Source organism: Lepidochelys kempii, chromosome 28, assembly GCF_965140285.1.
Source record: "Lepidochelys kempii isolate rLepKem1 chromosome 28, rLepKem1.hap1, whole genome shotgun sequence".
Lineage (NCBI taxonomy): Eukaryota > Metazoa > Chordata > Testudines > Cheloniidae > Lepidochelys > Lepidochelys kempii.
Window position 1 is genome coordinate 6,064,334 of NC_136407.1, and position 18,309 is coordinate 6,082,642.

The 18,309-nt window shown below is 48.8% G+C and overlaps 1 protein-coding gene across 7 annotated transcripts in view; it reads left to right on the forward strand.

Moving 5' to 3' along the window:
• Window positions 1-18,309, forward strand: part of LOC140904217 (uncharacterized) — an 85,592-nt gene that overhangs the window by 17,696 nt on the left and 49,587 nt on the right. For 5 of the 7 annotated variants that reach the window (XM_073326620.2, XM_073326629.2, XM_073326621.2 and 2 more), the window contains 2 exons: window positions 1,984-2,097; window positions 2,463-11,053. In XM_073326620.2, the coding sequence (XP_073182721.1) occupies window positions 1,984-2,097; window positions 2,463-4,105 (1,757 nt within the window). In that variant the 3' untranslated portion in view covers window positions 4,106-11,053. Of the gene's footprint in view, window positions 1-1,983; window positions 2,098-2,462; window positions 11,054-18,309 lie in introns of those variants that run through there. The other 2 variants (XM_073326624.2, XM_073326626.2) reach the window with 2 other exon arrangements.

The following is an 18,309-nucleotide window of genomic DNA, read 5'->3' on the forward strand; positions in this document are numbered from 1 at the left end:
ACCCTGATATTCTATGATTCTATGACAGAGAGAAGGGAATAATAGTTCCCTGTCCATGGGAGGATCTCAGCTTGGCTGAGTGAAGCATACATGGACTTGTTATATTTTTGGGAGCAAGAAGAATTGGGCTCACAGACGCAGGGAGCTCTATAGAAGCGAAGGGAATGGACAGGCACAGTAAAAGAAAACCAAAGTGTTTTCTACACCAGCATGGCTCAAGAGCATTGGACTATATTGTCTTCTTCGCTTCTCTGTGCTAATCCAAGGACTTTCCAGTGCTGTGTTTTGGTTGACTAATAAACCCTGCTATGTTTTAAAAGTCTGCCCAATGTCACAGCAAAAACTTGCTCTGTGCATTGACTGAGGAACAGTCTCTGAAGAGGAGTGTCGTTCAGCTGGACCTGCTGGGCAGAGCTCACAGGTTGAAATAGGAGTGTTGAAGCCGGAGGCTCAGTCTCTGATGTTGAAGCTCCATGGCTCATCCTTGTGGAAGAGTGGGACCCCTTGGGGGTCTAGTGCACTCAAGGGGCACCTCCCAAGGAGTGTTTAAAAGCCAGGGCATTGCACAGATCCTATGGATCCATGACAGTGTCAGTGTGCCTTATGGGGAAAAGATATAAAACAAGAAAAGCATCTGAATACGTATTTACCATTGTCCCCTCATCAGTTCTCTTGGGAATCCCTGATAGTTTCCGAAGTATATTAAAACCTTCCTTAAAAGCTTACATCTTGGTTATCAGGTCATGTCAGTTTGTAGCCCAAAAAGATCCTCCTCAGTCAGCTCAAACTCAGCTGTTTCTCCCCAAAAAGTCTGTCGTCTTCAGTCTCCTGAAAGAGGTAAAATCAGTCACTACCCCTTTCTGCATGGGGCAAAGCTTCAAAAGCTGGAGAGCTGCATGCCCAGGCTTGAGATCTGGGGTTCATCACCCCGTAGTGACACCAGATTGCACAGGAAGCCCACCCCTCAGCCCTCCCCGGTATCATCTGGCCCATCTCAGCATCCTAGTCTGTGAAGTATTCATACTTGCAAGGGCTGCCTCAAATATACAGATAACAGTCATAACTCGTGGCAGTGTTTGCTGGCAATGAAAACCGAGTAATTGACAAATATGAACTATATATAATCCTTTAGAGGGTGAAAGTGCATTGGGGGGAGGGGACAGGAGCCAGCTGTGTGGGGGAGGTGGGGCCCAAACACTGGGCATTGAGAGCCTAGAGCCAGCTGTGTGCTGGAGAGACGGGGCATGAACCAGCTATGTGCAGGGGAGAGGTGCTGTGGATACGGCCGCGAGCAGCTGTGAGTGCCGTCCTCTCTGCAGCATGATGAGAGAGCCTGGCGTCCCACTGCCGATCCCAGACTTGTCTGAGGAGGGAAGAAATTGGCATCAAGTCTCAACCGCAGCCAGCCTGTGCCCTGGGGAGGAGACGGGTGTCTCCAGGGAGAAATCTGGGGGATTGTGACCCTGCATGCCCCACCCACCCTCTGATCAGCAATTCCGGATATTAACAGTGATTCCAGAAACAAAGAGTAATTTCGGGAAAAAATGCAGTCCTAGCGACAATTTCCGGAAAACACTGGCCCTGGTTGTAACATTAAATCCGATAGTCTCAAGATCTAGGCCTGTGTTGATCAGATCTGTCACTCTGCCTTCACGGAGTTCACTCTGCTGGTGGGTTCTACCCCTTCCCCCATTCTGTGTCTGCCTTGTCTATTTAGATTGTAACTTCTTCAGGGCACGGGCCATCAACGCTTCTCGGTTTGTACTGTGCCTAGCAAAATGAGGACCCACTGTTAGTTGGCCCTTAGGCAGTAAGGTAATGAATATGATTTATGATAATCATCTCCTGGCACTTTGAGCCAAGGAAGCCGGCCTTCGGATGTTACTACTTAAAAGTGAGCTGGGCTTAAAAGCATGGAATATTCTTTGTGACAAGTATCTGACAAATTCCACTGACCTCCCTTATTTTCTTTGCCTTGAGCAGGGTTTCCAGTTTCCAAATCTGATGTGATCTCGCAGCTGGAACGAGGGGAAGAGCCGTGGGTCCCAGACCTCCACGGCTCTGAGAAAGAAGTGCTCCTGAGAGCTGCCTGCACAGGTGAGGAATTGATTAAACCAACCCCAAAACTGTCGGTGAGTACAGGAAACATTTGGGATGCCCTACAAAGATCTTGTGAGCTCTCCAAGTTCAGGATTGTTCCCTGCAGATGTGGAATCGTTAGGCAGAGGTCACTCATGGCTTCCCACCTATCCTGACTGAAAACTGGCAACAGATTCCTCTCCAATCTCTCTTTCCCCTGAGAGTTCTGGTGAGATTCAGACCCAGAACTGATCCCTTCCTCTCTCTCCTCTGGGGAAGGGTTTGGGGAAAATAAGATCCTGATAGATTTGATCTCTCCCGCACATGTTTTGGTTTGTTCACCCCTTTTTCCATTCCTCTCTCTGAGATTTCCTTTCTCTCAGGTGCAGGGAGTCACCTATGCCTGGATTCTCTCTGTCTCCCATCAGGTGATGGGATGGTGAGTGAGAACAAGGAGAAACTCCAGCAGGAAGATGCTGAACAAGTATTACCACATGAGATGTTCTCAGGAGGCTCCAAAGGGAATGTTTCCGGGAGTTGTGGACTCCCAGAAAAAGCAAAAGCCTGTGAGAGTCAGCACAGGCAAGAGGAAAACTTGAGTAGCCAGTCAGACCTTATGACATGCGAGAGAATCAACTTGGAAGAGACACGCTACACATGCCATGAGTGTGGGAAAAGTTTCAATGGGACCTCTGACCTTCTCACACATCAGAGAATCCACAGAGAAGAGAAACCCTACATGTGCTCTGACTGTGGGAAATGCTTCAATCGGAGCTCAGCCCTTATCACACATCGCAGGATGCACTCAGGAGAGACACCTTACACGTGCTCTGAGTGCGGGAAACGCTTCCGTTATAGCTCAGGCCTTACCATACATCAGCGAATCCACACAGGAGAGAGGCCCTACACATGCTCTGAGTGCGGGAAGCGCTTCAGTCAGAGCTCACACCTTATCATACATCGTAGAATCCACACAGGAGAGACACGCTACACATGCCATGAGTGTGGGAAGTGCTTCAATCACAGGTCAAACTTTATCACACATTGGAGAACCCACACTGGAGAGAAACCCTACACCTGCTCTGAGTGTGGGAAAGGCTTCAGTCGGAGCTCAACCCTTACCATACATCAGCGAATCCACACAGGGGAGACGCCCTACACCTGCTCTGAGTGTGGGAAACACTTCAACCAGAGCTCAACCCTTACCATACATCAGCGAATCCACACAGGGGAGATGCCCTACGCATGCTCGGAGTGCGGGAAACGCTTCCGTTATAGCTCATACCTTATCTCACATCAGCGAATCCACACAGGAGATTTGCTGTACGTGTGCTCTGAGTGCGGGAAAAGCTTCAACCAGAGCTCGACCCTCATCTCACATCAGCGAATCCACACAGGAGAGATGCCCTACACGTGCTCTGAGTGCGGGAAAAGCTTCCGTTATAGCTCAGGCCTTACCATACATCAGAGAATCCACACAGGAGAGACGCCCTACACATGCTCTGAGTGCGGGAAAAGCTTCAATCGGAGGTCAAGCCTTATCACACATTGGAGAATCCACACAGGGGAGACGCCCTACACATGTTCCGAGTGCGGGAAAAGCTTCAGTCGGAGCTCACACCTTATCAGACATCAGACAATCCACACAGGAGACACGCCTTACACGTGCTCCGAGTGCGGGAAAAGCTTCAATCAGAGCTCAAACCTGATCACACATCAGAGGATCCACACAGGGGCGACGCCCTACACCTGCTCGGAGTGTGGGAAAAGCTTCAATCAGAGCTCAAACCTGATCACCCATCAGAGGATCCACACAGGGGAGACGCCCTTCACGTGCTCTGAGTGTGGGAAAAGCTTTAGTCTGCACTCTCACCTTATCACACATCGTAGGATCCACACAGGGGAGAAACCCTACACGTGCTCTGAGTGCGGGAAACGCTTCAATCGGAGCTCAAACCTTATCACACATCGGAGAATCCACACGGGAGAGACGCCCTCCACGTGCTCAAACTTCAATCGGAGCTAGTGTGACCAGACAGCCAATGTAAAAAATTGGGACAGGAGGTAGGGGGTGAATAGGAGCCTATATGAGAAAAAGACCCAAGAATTGGGACTGTCGCTATAAAATTGGGGCATCTGATCACCCTAATCGTAGCTCAACCCTTATTAGACATCAGAAAATGCACATGAGAGAGAACTGTAACGAATGCCTTGACGAGGGCTGGCCAAAGATTTATTTTTTTTTTACATCACATTTGCTAATTCCCACTTAGTGATCTGTGCACCATCTTCACCGTGGTCGCTCAGCTCCCCCAGATGAGTTGCCTGCTTCTGCCTTTTTGCAGCTCACCCTTCTTTGGGGTCAGTCCTGTGATCTTTTCTATGAACTCGTTTCCTTTTAAGTCGAAGGAGCGTGTGTCCCACCAGTCAGGAATGTTCATCAGCTCCAGGTGGGGGAGAGAGACATTTGATCCCAACAAGCTACACTGAGGCAAAAACTAACCGTGCCGTACATCCACTAGGACTGTACATGGCGTTGGCTGCTCAAGTTAGTGATCTTGGTGTTAAAAGACAATTACAGTTGTCGTGCAGATGCAGCCGAGGTGCAGTGGTTGGCATTAGCTTTCCCCTTGACCTGACCTAAACGCCATCACATGTCCTAGTCTTAACAAACCCTGAGCATCACGGTTATACTGTTCCCCCATTTAAAAACAATTGTTAGTCATCAAGTTCCACCTTCGGGAAAAAATTGTTTCATTCCCAATTCCAATTGCTCTGATGTTGCTTCACGTTTTGCTGGAGAGCAGATATTTTTACTACCGTTTTCCTCACTTCAATATATTTTAAGTATAACAAAGAGCAGGAACAGGGAAGGGCTAGGGAAAAATGTCATTTCCCCTCTGTAACAACAGAAGAACATAGGGTAAATCAGAGGGATTCCCCATCGCCATCCCAATCCCCCTGTTGTTCAATTGGTAAGGTCAATATTTCCCTAAAGGGCTGGGAAGAGGATTCCCTAGTAAATGATTTGGAACTAAGCAAAACACCCATTCATTTGCCTCCCAAAGCAGTTTTGGCCCAGGCCCTGCAGGAAGTTGCTCCTGAAGATCTCCCCTTCCTCATCAGGTGCATATTGCCTATTATTTGGGAAATGCAATCCCTTCCTAGGTAGAGATGGGGAAAAATGGAAGTGACATTTGTGTTCAGCTCACTCCTGGGAGATGCTGCAAAGGTGTAGGAAATGAAATCCATGAGGAATGTGATAGAGCTGCAGAAAGACACCTATTTTGAATACATACCTGACATTTGGTGTCTTACAGGGATTCTGAGATGCATCTGAATTTAGTCCCTAATTTAAATCTGTTGCACCAGATTAAAGAAACAAAAGGGCATATTTGGGGGAGTTCTACCTCAGTATCGCTACTGGTATGTCGTGTGGTTGGTGAAGAATTCTACGCCAGAGCCGTGTAAAATTGCTACAACTAAGGTCAAAGATTTGACAAGAACCCGGGTAGAAATTGCAGGTACTCGTGGTTGATTTTTCACCCCAGAGATGGACGCTATGGTGACCTGTGGCCCAGGTAAACTGTTTTTAGAACGCTGCTCCCTAGTTAAGTGGCATTGATCACGGTCCTAAAGGATGCCATGATGAAATTGGGAACAACCGTCCTTTACCATTTGGATCCCAAGTTTCATGAAGCACAGAGAGAAACAGCGGATTCCTTCAGAGCCATGCCATGCCTATGGGTCCCAATCTGGCTGCCTTGTTGGACAAGAAGCACTTCCATGCTGGTTAAATGATGGTAGCCAATGAGGGAGTGTATCAGATTCCAAGTTCAGGCTGCAGGATCCATGAGTGCTGAGTCCCGAGTTTGTGGTTTGGTCCGTTAGTTTTGCTCTTGAGTCTAATGCATTTGTATCACTTCTCCACCTCTTGCTACTCTGGAAGATTAGAAAGTGTGAAAGTAGAGCACAGGTGGTTTTTTCTCATGATGCAGCTTTCCCACATAGTGTGAGACCCCTTCCACCCACACTTCTGGGAGAAGACCCAGGGAGAAATGAACCCTCAGAAATGGAAGGCTCCTAGGTTATGGTAGAATGTGACTTCACATGAAGCTCATTGGGTGGAAATGGGAATTAAGAGAAAACTGCCCAAAAGGTTTATATTTTGTAATCTTTGAATAAATTCTCAGCGACAATGTAATTAAATATTAAGTTAATTAGAGTAAAGTAAGAGGCTGATTCTGTGAAAACTGTCAGTGTTACAATATAATTCAGGTTTTCTCCTAGTTCTCTCCCTGCTCCCTCCTACTATATCGGAAATGGTGGCTAATCCTGAAAAGTGAAACCTCACTCCGAAGGAATTAGAGTGGGGGGAACATATGAGAGAAATAGCATGTACGAAAATAGAGACGCAGTATAGACTGGAATGATTTTTATTTCAAATGGAATTTATTTTGATAAACTTTAAAATAAATTTTCTGTTAAGAGGAAAATTGCTCGAGAGAAGCTGTGGAAGCTTTTACCCAGTTAGAGGGGAACAGCCAGAGAGTTCCCCCGTTTGCTTGTTTGCTAAACAAAAACACATCAGGCAGGAGATGTCAGAATTTCAAATGGTGATGGATGCATGATGATTTATTTTTGCAACCAGTTATTTTTGTGGGTGCTGAGGCCCTTTTCCTTTTGAGGAGGCCAGCTGTTTGAGCCTAGCTGTTTAACCCTCAGACCTGGCCATGGAAACCTCCCCATTACTGGCCTTATGTTTCTTTCATGTTTAATACCTTTGGGGTTCGCACCTCCACACAACATGCGGTTTATGACAGCAGGTACTTTGAGAAAACTGCTGGGTTAAGCGGGGCTTTTTCAAACTGACATTGGCCCCAAACTCTGACTCACTTCAACTGGAGTGCGACACGTCTGTATTGAAGGATTCGTTCACAACTGATTTGCCCAGAGACCTCGGGGGAGGTGTGGTAAGGTAGAGTACGCTGGAATCTACAACAATAAAGGTAAGGGTGGAAGTCCTTCAGCTTTCAGATCAGCAAACATGTTGTGTTCACTCCCTCTGAAGCATCTGGCACTGGTCACTCTTAGGCTAGATGGACCATTGGTCTGACCTAGTGTAACCAGTCTTGCGTTCTATGTTATATAAGTCATCTAAGAGAGACTTACTGCCAGGATCCCAGGACTGATCCCTCTGGGGAATGAAACACAACATCGACAGGCTATGCAGCCTTCGCTAGTCTCCTTGTACCTGAAAAGCCTGCTAGGCCGACGTGCTGGACCATCTATTGCATTACCTGGTTCCTAAACTGCAGCTACGGTTCCTACTCCAGGTGAATCCAAAGATGAAGAGCTACAGAGATCCAGCCCCTTGTAATCTTTGAAATTTATTTTCCTTTTTCAATTTTTGTCTATTGCTGTTTTTTTTATGAACATGGAGCCTTCCCAGCCCTTCTAGTAGATTAGGGAGTAACAGTGTGGCTCAGTTCATGTGAGTGTGTGAACACCTCTGAAATCTACACAGGGAAGATGCAAGAGGACGAGGAGAAGTATTAACTACACAATAGTGAAAACTGAGGAGAAAACTGTAATTCGCTTTGAGGTTGTGGTCTAAATGTAAGCAATAATTTGGTTTCAGTATTGAAAAATTCAGCTGGCTAAATCTGGAATGCACTGCCTGGGTGAAAATCTCCCGTTGGGGTTTCGGCATCACTAAATATGCCCTTCTCTCCTTGGGTTGCTGTTTTTGGAATTATAAGGGTTGATTTTTCTGCTGTATTAATCTGATGGCTTGACTAAATTGATGACTTGATTCCAACCCAATATTCGGTTAACTCATTGATTTACTGATTTCACTTGAACTTTATCATTGTACTTAGTTCGCTGAGTAGTATTTATAGTCATTTAGCCTTACTGATGTGTGTTCTTGGCTTTATTCATTCGTGTTAATAAAGCATGTAACTGGGATCTTGAGTCATTTCTTTCAATAAGCAACGGGGGCTGGCACTGAGGAGACTCGAAGCGGAGATCAGCCACTCCATGTCTGAGCCTTATCAGATTCCTCTAAATTAACACTTTGTTTCCCAAAGGGGAGCAAGGGAGGGGGCATTTATCTTTGTTCCAGCTGTGGCTGGGTGGGGAGGTAGAGCTCAGACCATCATGAAGGAAAGTAAGCTTCCCTACCCAGGTTTTCAGGAATTTGGGGAGAGGGTGCAGTGTGTCTGAGTAAGGAGAGATCAGTGAGGTGGGGCTGATCTGAGTAGGGCTCAGGGGTCTTGCTCTGCAGTCTCTGCCATGGCCATGCCCAATCCTTACCCCAGTCTGGTTTGCCCAGGGGTTGGGCCTCGTCAGGCCAAGACGGGGTTGGAGGTCTAGTTGGAAGGGCTTTAAAAGGTAGTGGACAGCTTGTAGATTTCAGCCAGCAGGATGTCGGCAGAGTAAATGTGTGTGTGTTAATGGGACGTTGCTGAAAGAGGACAGGATGAAGGCGGTGCGGGCAACTGTAACTACATCTTCTGCTTCTCAGAAGCTTGAGTTTTCCAGATGTAGAGGTTCTGCAAGGGCCTGGTATTGCACCAGCCAACCTTAACTCTACATTAAGGGAGTGTTTTGCCCTTTAACTACCTCTCGGTATTAACGGGGCCATGAGGCTGACTCCAGAGCTAAATGCTTAGAAAGGAAACAATGAAACTCTCCATTGTTCATGACTCATCTTAAAAAAAAATCATGTCCCTCCTGTCTGCACTGGCGAAGCTTTACCCTGTGAATAGCTCTCATTTCATTTCTTAGTTAATAACGTTTTAGCTAGTTTCCTATAAACCTGGCTTTGGAGTGAGATCTGAGGCCTAGTCTACACTAGCCCTACAAATTGACGTAAATTATGCTCGTTAAGCTACGTAAATTACGTAACTCAAATTGAGGTACCTTACATTGACTTAATGCGGTGGTCACACTGCACTAAGTCGACGGGAGATGTTTTTGTTGAGGTGGATTAATTAAGATAACAGGAAAGTGCTGTCCCGTCAACTCATCATGTCTTCACCAGACCGCTGTGTCGACCACCGTGGTGCCCTTTTAGCCACGTAGTGTAGACAAGGCCTGAGGTGCAAGTGAGCTGAAGTACGTGATTGGTCCCTCGGGACTGGATATCTTCTGATGTTTGGAGTAAAACATTTATCACACCCTTAAGCGTGCTTGTGTGGTGAGATAGATTGGAGCGCCCAAGGGGTCTGGGGCTGCCCTGTGAGTCTGTCATAGCGCTTCGGGCGTTCACGGTTGCTACTGGGTTGCTGAAATCTAATCATGGAACCCAAACCGAGTTTGGGGCCTCTGCCCTGTTTTTTGACAGTCCGTTGTGAGGTTGGCACTCCCGGTTGTGAGCCACGCCAGGCAGCGTGACGCCCCCATCCCTGAGCTGTCGCTAAGGCTTGGTCTATAGCGTGAAATTAGGTTGGTATACCTATGTCACTCGGGGATGTAAAAAATCCACCCCCCTGAGTGATGCGGTGAGACCGAACAAATCCCCAGTGTACACAGCTGGGTCAGTGGGAGTGCTTCTTTGACACCAGCTCCAAATCCCCTTCATGCCCCCATCAATGCCCCCAACCCCACCCAACCTCCCATCACCAACCCACAGCCCAACTCTGCACACACACCATCACCTCTAAACCATCCCACATCCCCTTGATACCTGCACAGACCCCCATCACACCACCCTCCCGCAATTGCTGTCATTCACCTCATCAACCCCAGCCGTGGACGCACCCATTTTCCCTTCCAGCTGTCCCCAAACCTCCTAAAATCACGAACCCTCCAATGTCACATACCCCTCTCTCACTCATTGTCACCCACGTTGCACACAGCCCCATGCTGCAAACCAACCCAAATCCCCCTTACATCCTCCATCAAGCCTTTCCCTGCACATAGCCTTATCCACCCCAACCATATACACACACCCAGCACCCCCTCCCCCAAATTCCCTTCATACCCTCTATCACCTCCAGCCATGCACAGGACCCCATCACATCCAACCAGCATGACCTTACTAATACAGCCAAGACATCCAGGAAAGGGTTCCCTCAAAACTAATGAAAGGTATCTACAGATGTATGTTATAATAAACAAGACCGGGTAACCGATATGGGGTGCTGATGATTCAATTATGTTCTGGAATTGCTAAGAGTTCCTTGTTATTTCAGATGGGTTCTGTGAGGGGTGAAAAAAATGACACCTTGGAAGATGTTAACTCATTAAGAACTGTCAATTGTCGCAGCTTTTAGTAATAATGACCAGGTTAGAAATGTCCTTTTACTCATCAATCATAAGAACGGCCATACTGGGTCAGACCAAATGTCCATCTAGTCCAGTATCTTGTTTTCCAACAATGGCCAATGCCAGGTGCTTCAGAGGGAATGAACAGAACAGGGAATCATCAAGTGATCCATGCCATATCACCCATTCCCACCTTCTGGCAAACAGAGGCTAGGGACACCATCTCTGCCCATCATGGCTAATAGCCCGTGATGGACCTATCCTCCATGAACTTATCTAGTTCTTTTTTTTTTAACCCTGTTATAGTCTTGGCCTTCACAACATCCTCTGGCAAGGAGTTCCACAGGTTGACTGTGCATTGTGTGAAGAAATACTTCCTTTTGTTTGTTTTAAACCGGCTGCCAAATAATTTCATTCAGTGACCCCTAGTTCTTGTGTTATGAGGCATAAATAACATTTCCTTATTTACTTTCTCCACACCAGTCATATCCCCCCCTTAGTCGCGTCTTTTCCAAGCTGAAAACTCCCAATCTTATTAATCGCTCCTCATATGGAAGCCGTTCCATACCCCGAATCATTTTGTTGCCCTTTTCTGAACCTTTTCCAATTCCAATAGATCTTTTTTGAGATGAGGTGAGCAGATGTGCATGCAATATTCCAGATGTGAGCATACTATGGATTTATATAGAGGGACTATGATATTTTCTGTCTTCTTGTCTGTCTCTTTCCTAAGGATTCCCAACGTTCTGTTTGCTTTTTTCACGGCCGCTGCACACTGAGTGGATGTCTTCCAAGAACTAGCCACAAGGACTCCAAGATCTCTTTCTGGAGTGGTAACTGCTAATTTAGACCCCGCCATTTTATGTGGGTAGGTAAACTGGTGGCCATCAAAGAAATTCCATCCGTAATTAGAAAAACAGAACACACAATCAAATCTATTGTGCGGCAATATTTTCCCTTGTCAAAAGAAGTCTCTTTGTCTCATGCCCTATAAAAGGAGCGGGTTGGAAAGTTTGCTTTGTGAATGAGCACCGTCAGCACTATATCAGACGCAGAGACCAACTAACTTCTCTTCACCCTTGATAAAGGGCGGTGATGTACACCTTCTTTCTGTATAGTGCGGCATTAGGCTTTCATCAGATAACTTCATTTGACCTCGCAGGCTGATCTCGAATCGTTAGCCTATTCAAACCTGCCACAGACTCTTTGGTAAATCAGTGTTGAAAATAGTCAGCAGCACTGGAAAGTCCAAAGTGAGCTCCGTCGCCTGAAAACCGGGTTGGTGCTTCCGCATTAGGCAGGGGCCACTGTGGTGTAGGACAGTAGCTAGGGCTGTGGGGGGGATATCCCTGAGGGGCAGAAGGTATGGGTGAGAGCCCAGGATTAATGGCTGGCCTCTCCAAGAGATTCTTTTGTTTCATTTACCATCAGCAGGATGGTGGAGGTGGGGGGTCATCCTGGGATAATGGAAGCCACGGACCACTACTGCCCCCAGCAAGGGCATGGAGACCCTCACATCCCGCACCCACCAATACCCTTCAGCAGGGGGTGAGGTATCTCTGTATCCAGGGCACAGACTGCCCCCCACCTCAAACTCTGCTGACTAGGATCCAGCCCTGCTGCAAAAGCAACTGCTACAGGCCCGCCCCCCACTAACCCAGAAACCCCCGAGCAAAGAATGATGGGCTGCTCAGGGCTGGCCATGAGAACGTGCTTTCCGTGTGGCTTTGAGAATATGAGAACAGCCACAATGGGTCAGACCAAACTGCCATCTCGCCCAGTGTCCTGTCTTCCACAGTGGCCAAGGCCAGGTGCCCAAGAGAAATGAACAGAACAGGTGATCATCAAGTGATTCATTCCCCGTCACCCATTTCCAGCTTCTGGCAAACAGAGGCTAGGGACACCCTCCCTGCCCATCCCGGCTAATAGCCATTGATGGACCTGTCCTCCATGAATTTATCTAGTTCTTTTTAGAACCTTGTTATAGTCTTGGCCGTCACAACGTCCTCTGGCAATTGAGTTCCACAGGTTGACTGTTTTATTGTGACCCTTCCCCTCCCCCTCTATGCAGGGTGACCAGACAGCAAGTGTGAAAAATCGGGACGGGGGTGGGGGGTAATAGGAGCTTATATAAGTAAAAGACCCCAAAATCGGGACTGTCCCTATAAAATCGGGACATCTGGTCACCCTACCTCTATGGCAGTGGTTTTCAAACTTTTTTTCTGGTGACCCAGTTGAAGAAAATTGTTGATGCCCATGACACAATGAAGCTGGGGATGAGGGGTTTGTGGTGTGGTAGGGGGCTCTGGGCTTGGGCAGGGGGTCAGGATTCAGGAGCGGTCAGGGCTCAGGCCAGGGTTGAGGAGTTTGGAATGCAGGAAGGTGTCTGGGTTTGGGGGGGCTCAGGGCTGGGGCAGGGGATTGGGGCATGGGGTTAGGGCACAGAGTTGCCTCAGTGACGAAGTGGGGGTTCAAGAACAGGCTTCCTGCTTGCCCTGGAACTGTGGTCCATGCTGCACCCTGGAAGTGGCCAGCAGCAGTCCGGTTCCTAGGCAGAGGCACGCAAATGGCTCCACACAGCTCTCGCCCCCAGACAAAGCCCACTCCAGCTCCCATTGACTGGGAACTGGCCAATGGCAGTGCGGAGCCAGCACTTGTGGTGGGGACAGCGCACACAGACCTGTGGCCCCTCTGCCTAGGAGCCGAACTGCTGCTGGCCACTTCCGGGGCACAGAGCAATGTCAGAACAAATAGGGACTAGCCTGCATTAGCTGGGCAGCACCACTGGTGGGAGTTTTAACAGCCCGGTCAACGGTGCTGACCAGAGCCGCCATGAACCAGTGCCTTACGTTCTACAAAGCAGTACTGGATTGCAACCCACAAGTTTTAAAATCACTGCCTTAGGATATTGTGCCACCATGTGGGTGTTTCATTTCCCTCCCCAGTTTCACACAGAGACATACTTTCCTTTGCACAGATCCATGAACAGCAAAACTTCTCTGTGTCTCTTGTCTCAGCCAGGGCATTCAATTCCATTTAAACCTTCTCTCCTGGAATGGGAATGGTCAGACAGAGGGGATGTGACCACCCTCAGCCCTGACAGTGAGATACTCACTCTCCTCTTTCTTCATGCTGCTGTTGTTATTCCATGAAAGGTTAAGGATGGAATAAAAAGCTGAGGTCACTCTAGGGTGAGGAAAGAAAGGAGCCACCAATCTCATGGCAAATCTCAGTTCCCCGGAGAAAACCTGCCCCCGTTATTGCAATCACTGATGTGCTGGCAATATGATGGGAAAGGGACTGTCTGAATTATCGAGGCAGGAAACGGACAACAATCTACAGCAACGTCATTAACCACAGACACACTCTCATCATGCTCCAGCCGGAAGGGAAATGAACAGAAACTCCTGCTATTCGGCCATGGACACACTTACACAACCACACAGCAGCGAGTGTATTGTGGAAGCTGGTCTGAAGAAACAACTGGAAATGATCACTCAGTGAGAACAGAACTAGAGTGTCGTGATAAATCTGTGGCAATCAAGTAGCGGTGGCCAAGTGGCTAAGGTAATAGACTACAAATCCATTGGAGTCTCCCTGTGTAGGTTCAAATCCTGCCAACGATGGAGGAGCTTGTGGTTCTTTAGTTTCAGTGCCTGAACATCCTTGGTGCCACCGAGAGCTAGGTCTTGTCTCACTCTCAGGCTACGTCTACACTAGAGTTATGCCATCTTAGTTAAAGCATTTTAATTAAACTGCTGTTGCATGTCCACACTAGGCTGCTTCTGTCACCAGAGCGCATCCACATTAGCAGCTCTTGGATCGCCACAGAGAGCAGTGCATTGTGGGTCGCTATCCCACTGTGCAACTGGCCTCAGGGTGCTTTGGGAAGGGTTTGCAATGCCTCATGGGTTGGTACAGCATCAAATGATCCAGGTTTCTCTATCCCATTGTTCTATGGGCATCCTCCTAGATTGCCAGCTGCTTTCCAATTACAGTGTGCAAGGTGGGGCAGACAGCGTGTGTGTGTGAGGAGAGACAGTGTGTATTGTTAGGGGGCTTATTCCTTCACCCACTTCCTTCCCTGGTCCTTCTCGCATGAACAGAGAGCAACAATACCCGAAGTCCAAAGGTGCAAACTATTCGATGTTTCTTGGGGTGAACTTCCAGCAAGCATGATTCCAGTTTCCTTCCTTAGTGTCCCCCTTCCCAGCTCTGACACCACAGAGCCTTACCTGTGTCCCTGTTCCCATTCCCCCCTTAGCAAAACATGATTCCAATTTCCCCCCCCCCCATTCCCTGTTCCCATTTCCCCCACTCACCCACCCACCCACTTCCTGATTGACTGCAGACGATATAGTAAAACTTGAGTTCTGCTTTGCTATGCCTTAAGCAATCATTTTCCTGAAATTTCACTAACCAATCCTAACATATTGTAACATGATTATGTAACCAATTATATCCCACCACCTTAATTAGTTTACACCCAGCAAAATTAATTACACAGCCAACAGAAACAATCACAGAACCAGACAGAGATTATACAGACAAACAATAGCAAAGTGGCAACCTGGCTGTGTGTCGGGGTGCCAGAACTGGGGGGGTGTAGAGGGCCATAGATGAATGATGGAGTGGGGGACAAGGCAGAGTCTTGGGGGGAAGAGGCGTTCTGTGGGTTTGGCCTCAGGGAGAAGGGGCGGGGTGAGTGAGGGGTCTTGGGGAAAGGGGTATCATAGGGGTTCCAGAGTTCAGACGCTGGTGGCCCCCCTACTGTGAGGAAGCTTCTGTCACCCTGCTCCGTGTTCGCAGTGCGGGAGAGGGCAGCATCCCACAACAGCGATTTGCTCCTGGCTGCTGGAGCAGAGCCGCCGGCTCAGACATCAGAACTTCCCGGAGCGATGAAAGGTGAGGGGCCCATGTCTCTGCAGCAGGAATGCAGGGCAGGCGGGTTCACGGCGGGCATTGTGGGATACCGGCAGAGGCTGGTTATGGTGATCTAATGACCAGAAGCGTTGACACGGACACGTTGTCGTTTTAAGTTTCCTGCAAAAAGCTCTAGGCCCCTCGTCGAGGTGGTTTTATTTTGTCACCGAAACAGGGCAGTTTTGTTACCAGACGTGGCATTGCAGTGTGTACACCAGCCAAAAGCTGCCGACCGAGGGAGCATAGTGTGTTTTTCACATGCTTGAACAATATAATAATGCTAAAATAACTTTGCAGAACAGACCTAGGGACTGAATGGCTCAGCAGCAGTTGTGCAGAAAAGGACCTAGGGGTTACAGTGGACGAGAAGCTGGATATGAGTCAACAGTGTGCCCTTGTTGCCAAGAAGGCCAATGGCATTTTGGAACGTATACGTAGGGGCATTGCCAGCAGATCGAGGGACGTGATTGTTCCCCTCTATTCGACATTGGTAAGGCCTCATCCGGAGTACTGTGTCCAGTTTTGGGCCCCACACGACAAGAAGGATGTGGAAAAATTGGAAAACGTCCAGCAGAGGGCAACGAAAATGATTAGTGGTCTGGAACACATGACTTATGAGGAGAGGCTGAGGGAACTGGGATTGTTTAGTCTGCGGAAGAGAAGAATGAGGGGGGATTTGATAGCTGCTTCAGATCAGCGGCACTGCTATGGGTACCCGCATGGCCCCACAGTATGCCAACATTTTTATGGCTGACTTAGAACAACGCTTCCTCAGCTCTCGTCCCCTAACGCCCCTACTCTACTTGCGCTATATTGATGACATCATCATCATCTGGACCCATGGAAAAGAAGCCCTGGAGGAATTCCACCATGATTTCAACAATTTCCATCCCACCATCAACCTCCGCCTGGACCAGTCCACACAAGAGATCCACTTCCTGGACACTACTGTGCTAATAAACGATGGTCACATAAACACCACCCTATACCGGAAACCTACCGACCGCTATTCCTACCTACATGCCGCCAGCTTTCACCCAGACCACACCACATGGTCCATTGTCTACAGCCAAGCTCTGCGATACAACCGCATTTGCTCCAACCCCTCAGACAGAGACAAACACCTACAAGATCTCTATCAAGCGTTCTTACAACTACAATACCCACCTGCTGAAGTGAAGAAACAGATTGATAGAGCCAGAAGAGTTCCCAGAAGTCACCTACTACAGGGCAGGCCTAACAAAGAAAATAACAGAACGCCACTAGCCGTCACCTTCAGCCCCCAACTAAAACCTCTCCAACGCATCATCAAGGATCTACAACCTATTCTGAAGGACGACCCATCACTCTCACAGATCGGGAGACAGGCCAGTCCTTGCCTATGGACAGCCCCCCAACCTGAAGCAAATACTCACCAGCAACCACACACCACACCACAGAACCACTAACCCAGGAACCTATCCTTGCAACAAAGCCCGTTGCCAACTGTGTCCACATATCTATTCAGGGGACACCATCATAGGGCCTAATCACATCAGCCACACTATCAGAGGCTCGTTCACCTGCACATCTACCGATGTGATATATGCCATCATGTGCCAGCAATGCCCCTCTGCAATGTACATTGGCCAAACCAGACAGTCTCTACGTAAAAGAATAAATGGACGCAAATCAGACGTCAAGAATTATAACATTCAAAAACCAGTCCGAGAACACTTCAATCTCTCTGGTCACTCGATTACAGACCTAAAAGTGGCAATTCTTCAACAAAAAAACTTCAAAAACAGACTCCAACGAGAGACTGCTGAATTGGAATTAATTTGCAAACTGGATCCAATTAACTTAGGCTTGAATAAAGACTGGAAGTGGATGGGTCATTACACAAAGTAACTATTTCCCCATGTTTATTCCACCCCTTCCCCCCTCTCCCATCCCCGCTGTTCCTCAGATGTTCTTGTCAACTGCTGGAAATGGCCCACCTTGATTATCACTACAAAAGGTTTTTTCCCCCCGCTCTCCTGCTGGTAATAGCTCACCTCACCTGATCACTCTGGTTACAGTGTGTATGGTAACAGCCATTGTTTCATGTTCTCTGTGTATATAAATCTCCCCACTGTGTATTTTCCACTGCATGCATCCGATGAAGTGAGCTGTAGCTCACGAAAGCTTATGCTCAAATAAATTTGTTCGTCTCTAAGGTGCCACGAGTACTCCTTTTCTTTTTTTGGAGGACTGGACCCACTGCGGCTCATTGATGCCATAGCATTGTACCCCCTTTGGCACAGCAGCCGTGAGGAGCATCTTCAGTGACGAAGGCAGCTCTCCGCAGCAGTGGCTAACCGGGTTTCTGTGGCCCTTGAACGGCTGGCCATGGTGGGAAAAACACCCTGAGTCAGCAGCAGAGCGGAGGCGGGCGTGGGCTGGGCTCTGGGACCTGGATGGGCCTTGATTCTGTCCAGCTGGTCTCTGATTGAGGGCAGGGAAAGGGTGTTCCTGCAGCAAGTGGGAGCAGTTGGTATCCGTTCCTCCAGGTTTCTCGTAAGCACAGAGGGACATTAGCGGGTGCTCTCAATGCAGGATTGGCCCAGATGCCATCCGTACCGGATTTACCATGGTGAGAGTGGCGCCATGGCGCCGGGCCCATGCTCCAAAGGGGCCTGGCCCCACCACTGTTCTCCGGCCCCGGCTCTCTCCTGCGGGGGCAGAAGCTTGGTGCTCCCAGCTCCTGGGGCTCCTGCTGCAGCCGGGCAGGCTCCGCCGGCAGCCAAGCTCCTCCCTTGTCTCTTCCCCTAGAGAGCCGCTCAGGGCAGGGAGCTGGGAGCACCCCCACAACCCCAGCCCACATCCCCAGCCCTCCGCCCTGACCCCTGCACCCCCTCACCCTCCACGACCCCAGCCCTGACTCCTGCACCCCCCCACACACACACCCAGCCCCCGCCACGCCCCAGGCCCAGACTCCTGCAGCCCCCCACATCCCCAGCCCTACCCTGAGCACCCAACGGGAGCTCCCGCACACCCCTCCCCCACATTCCC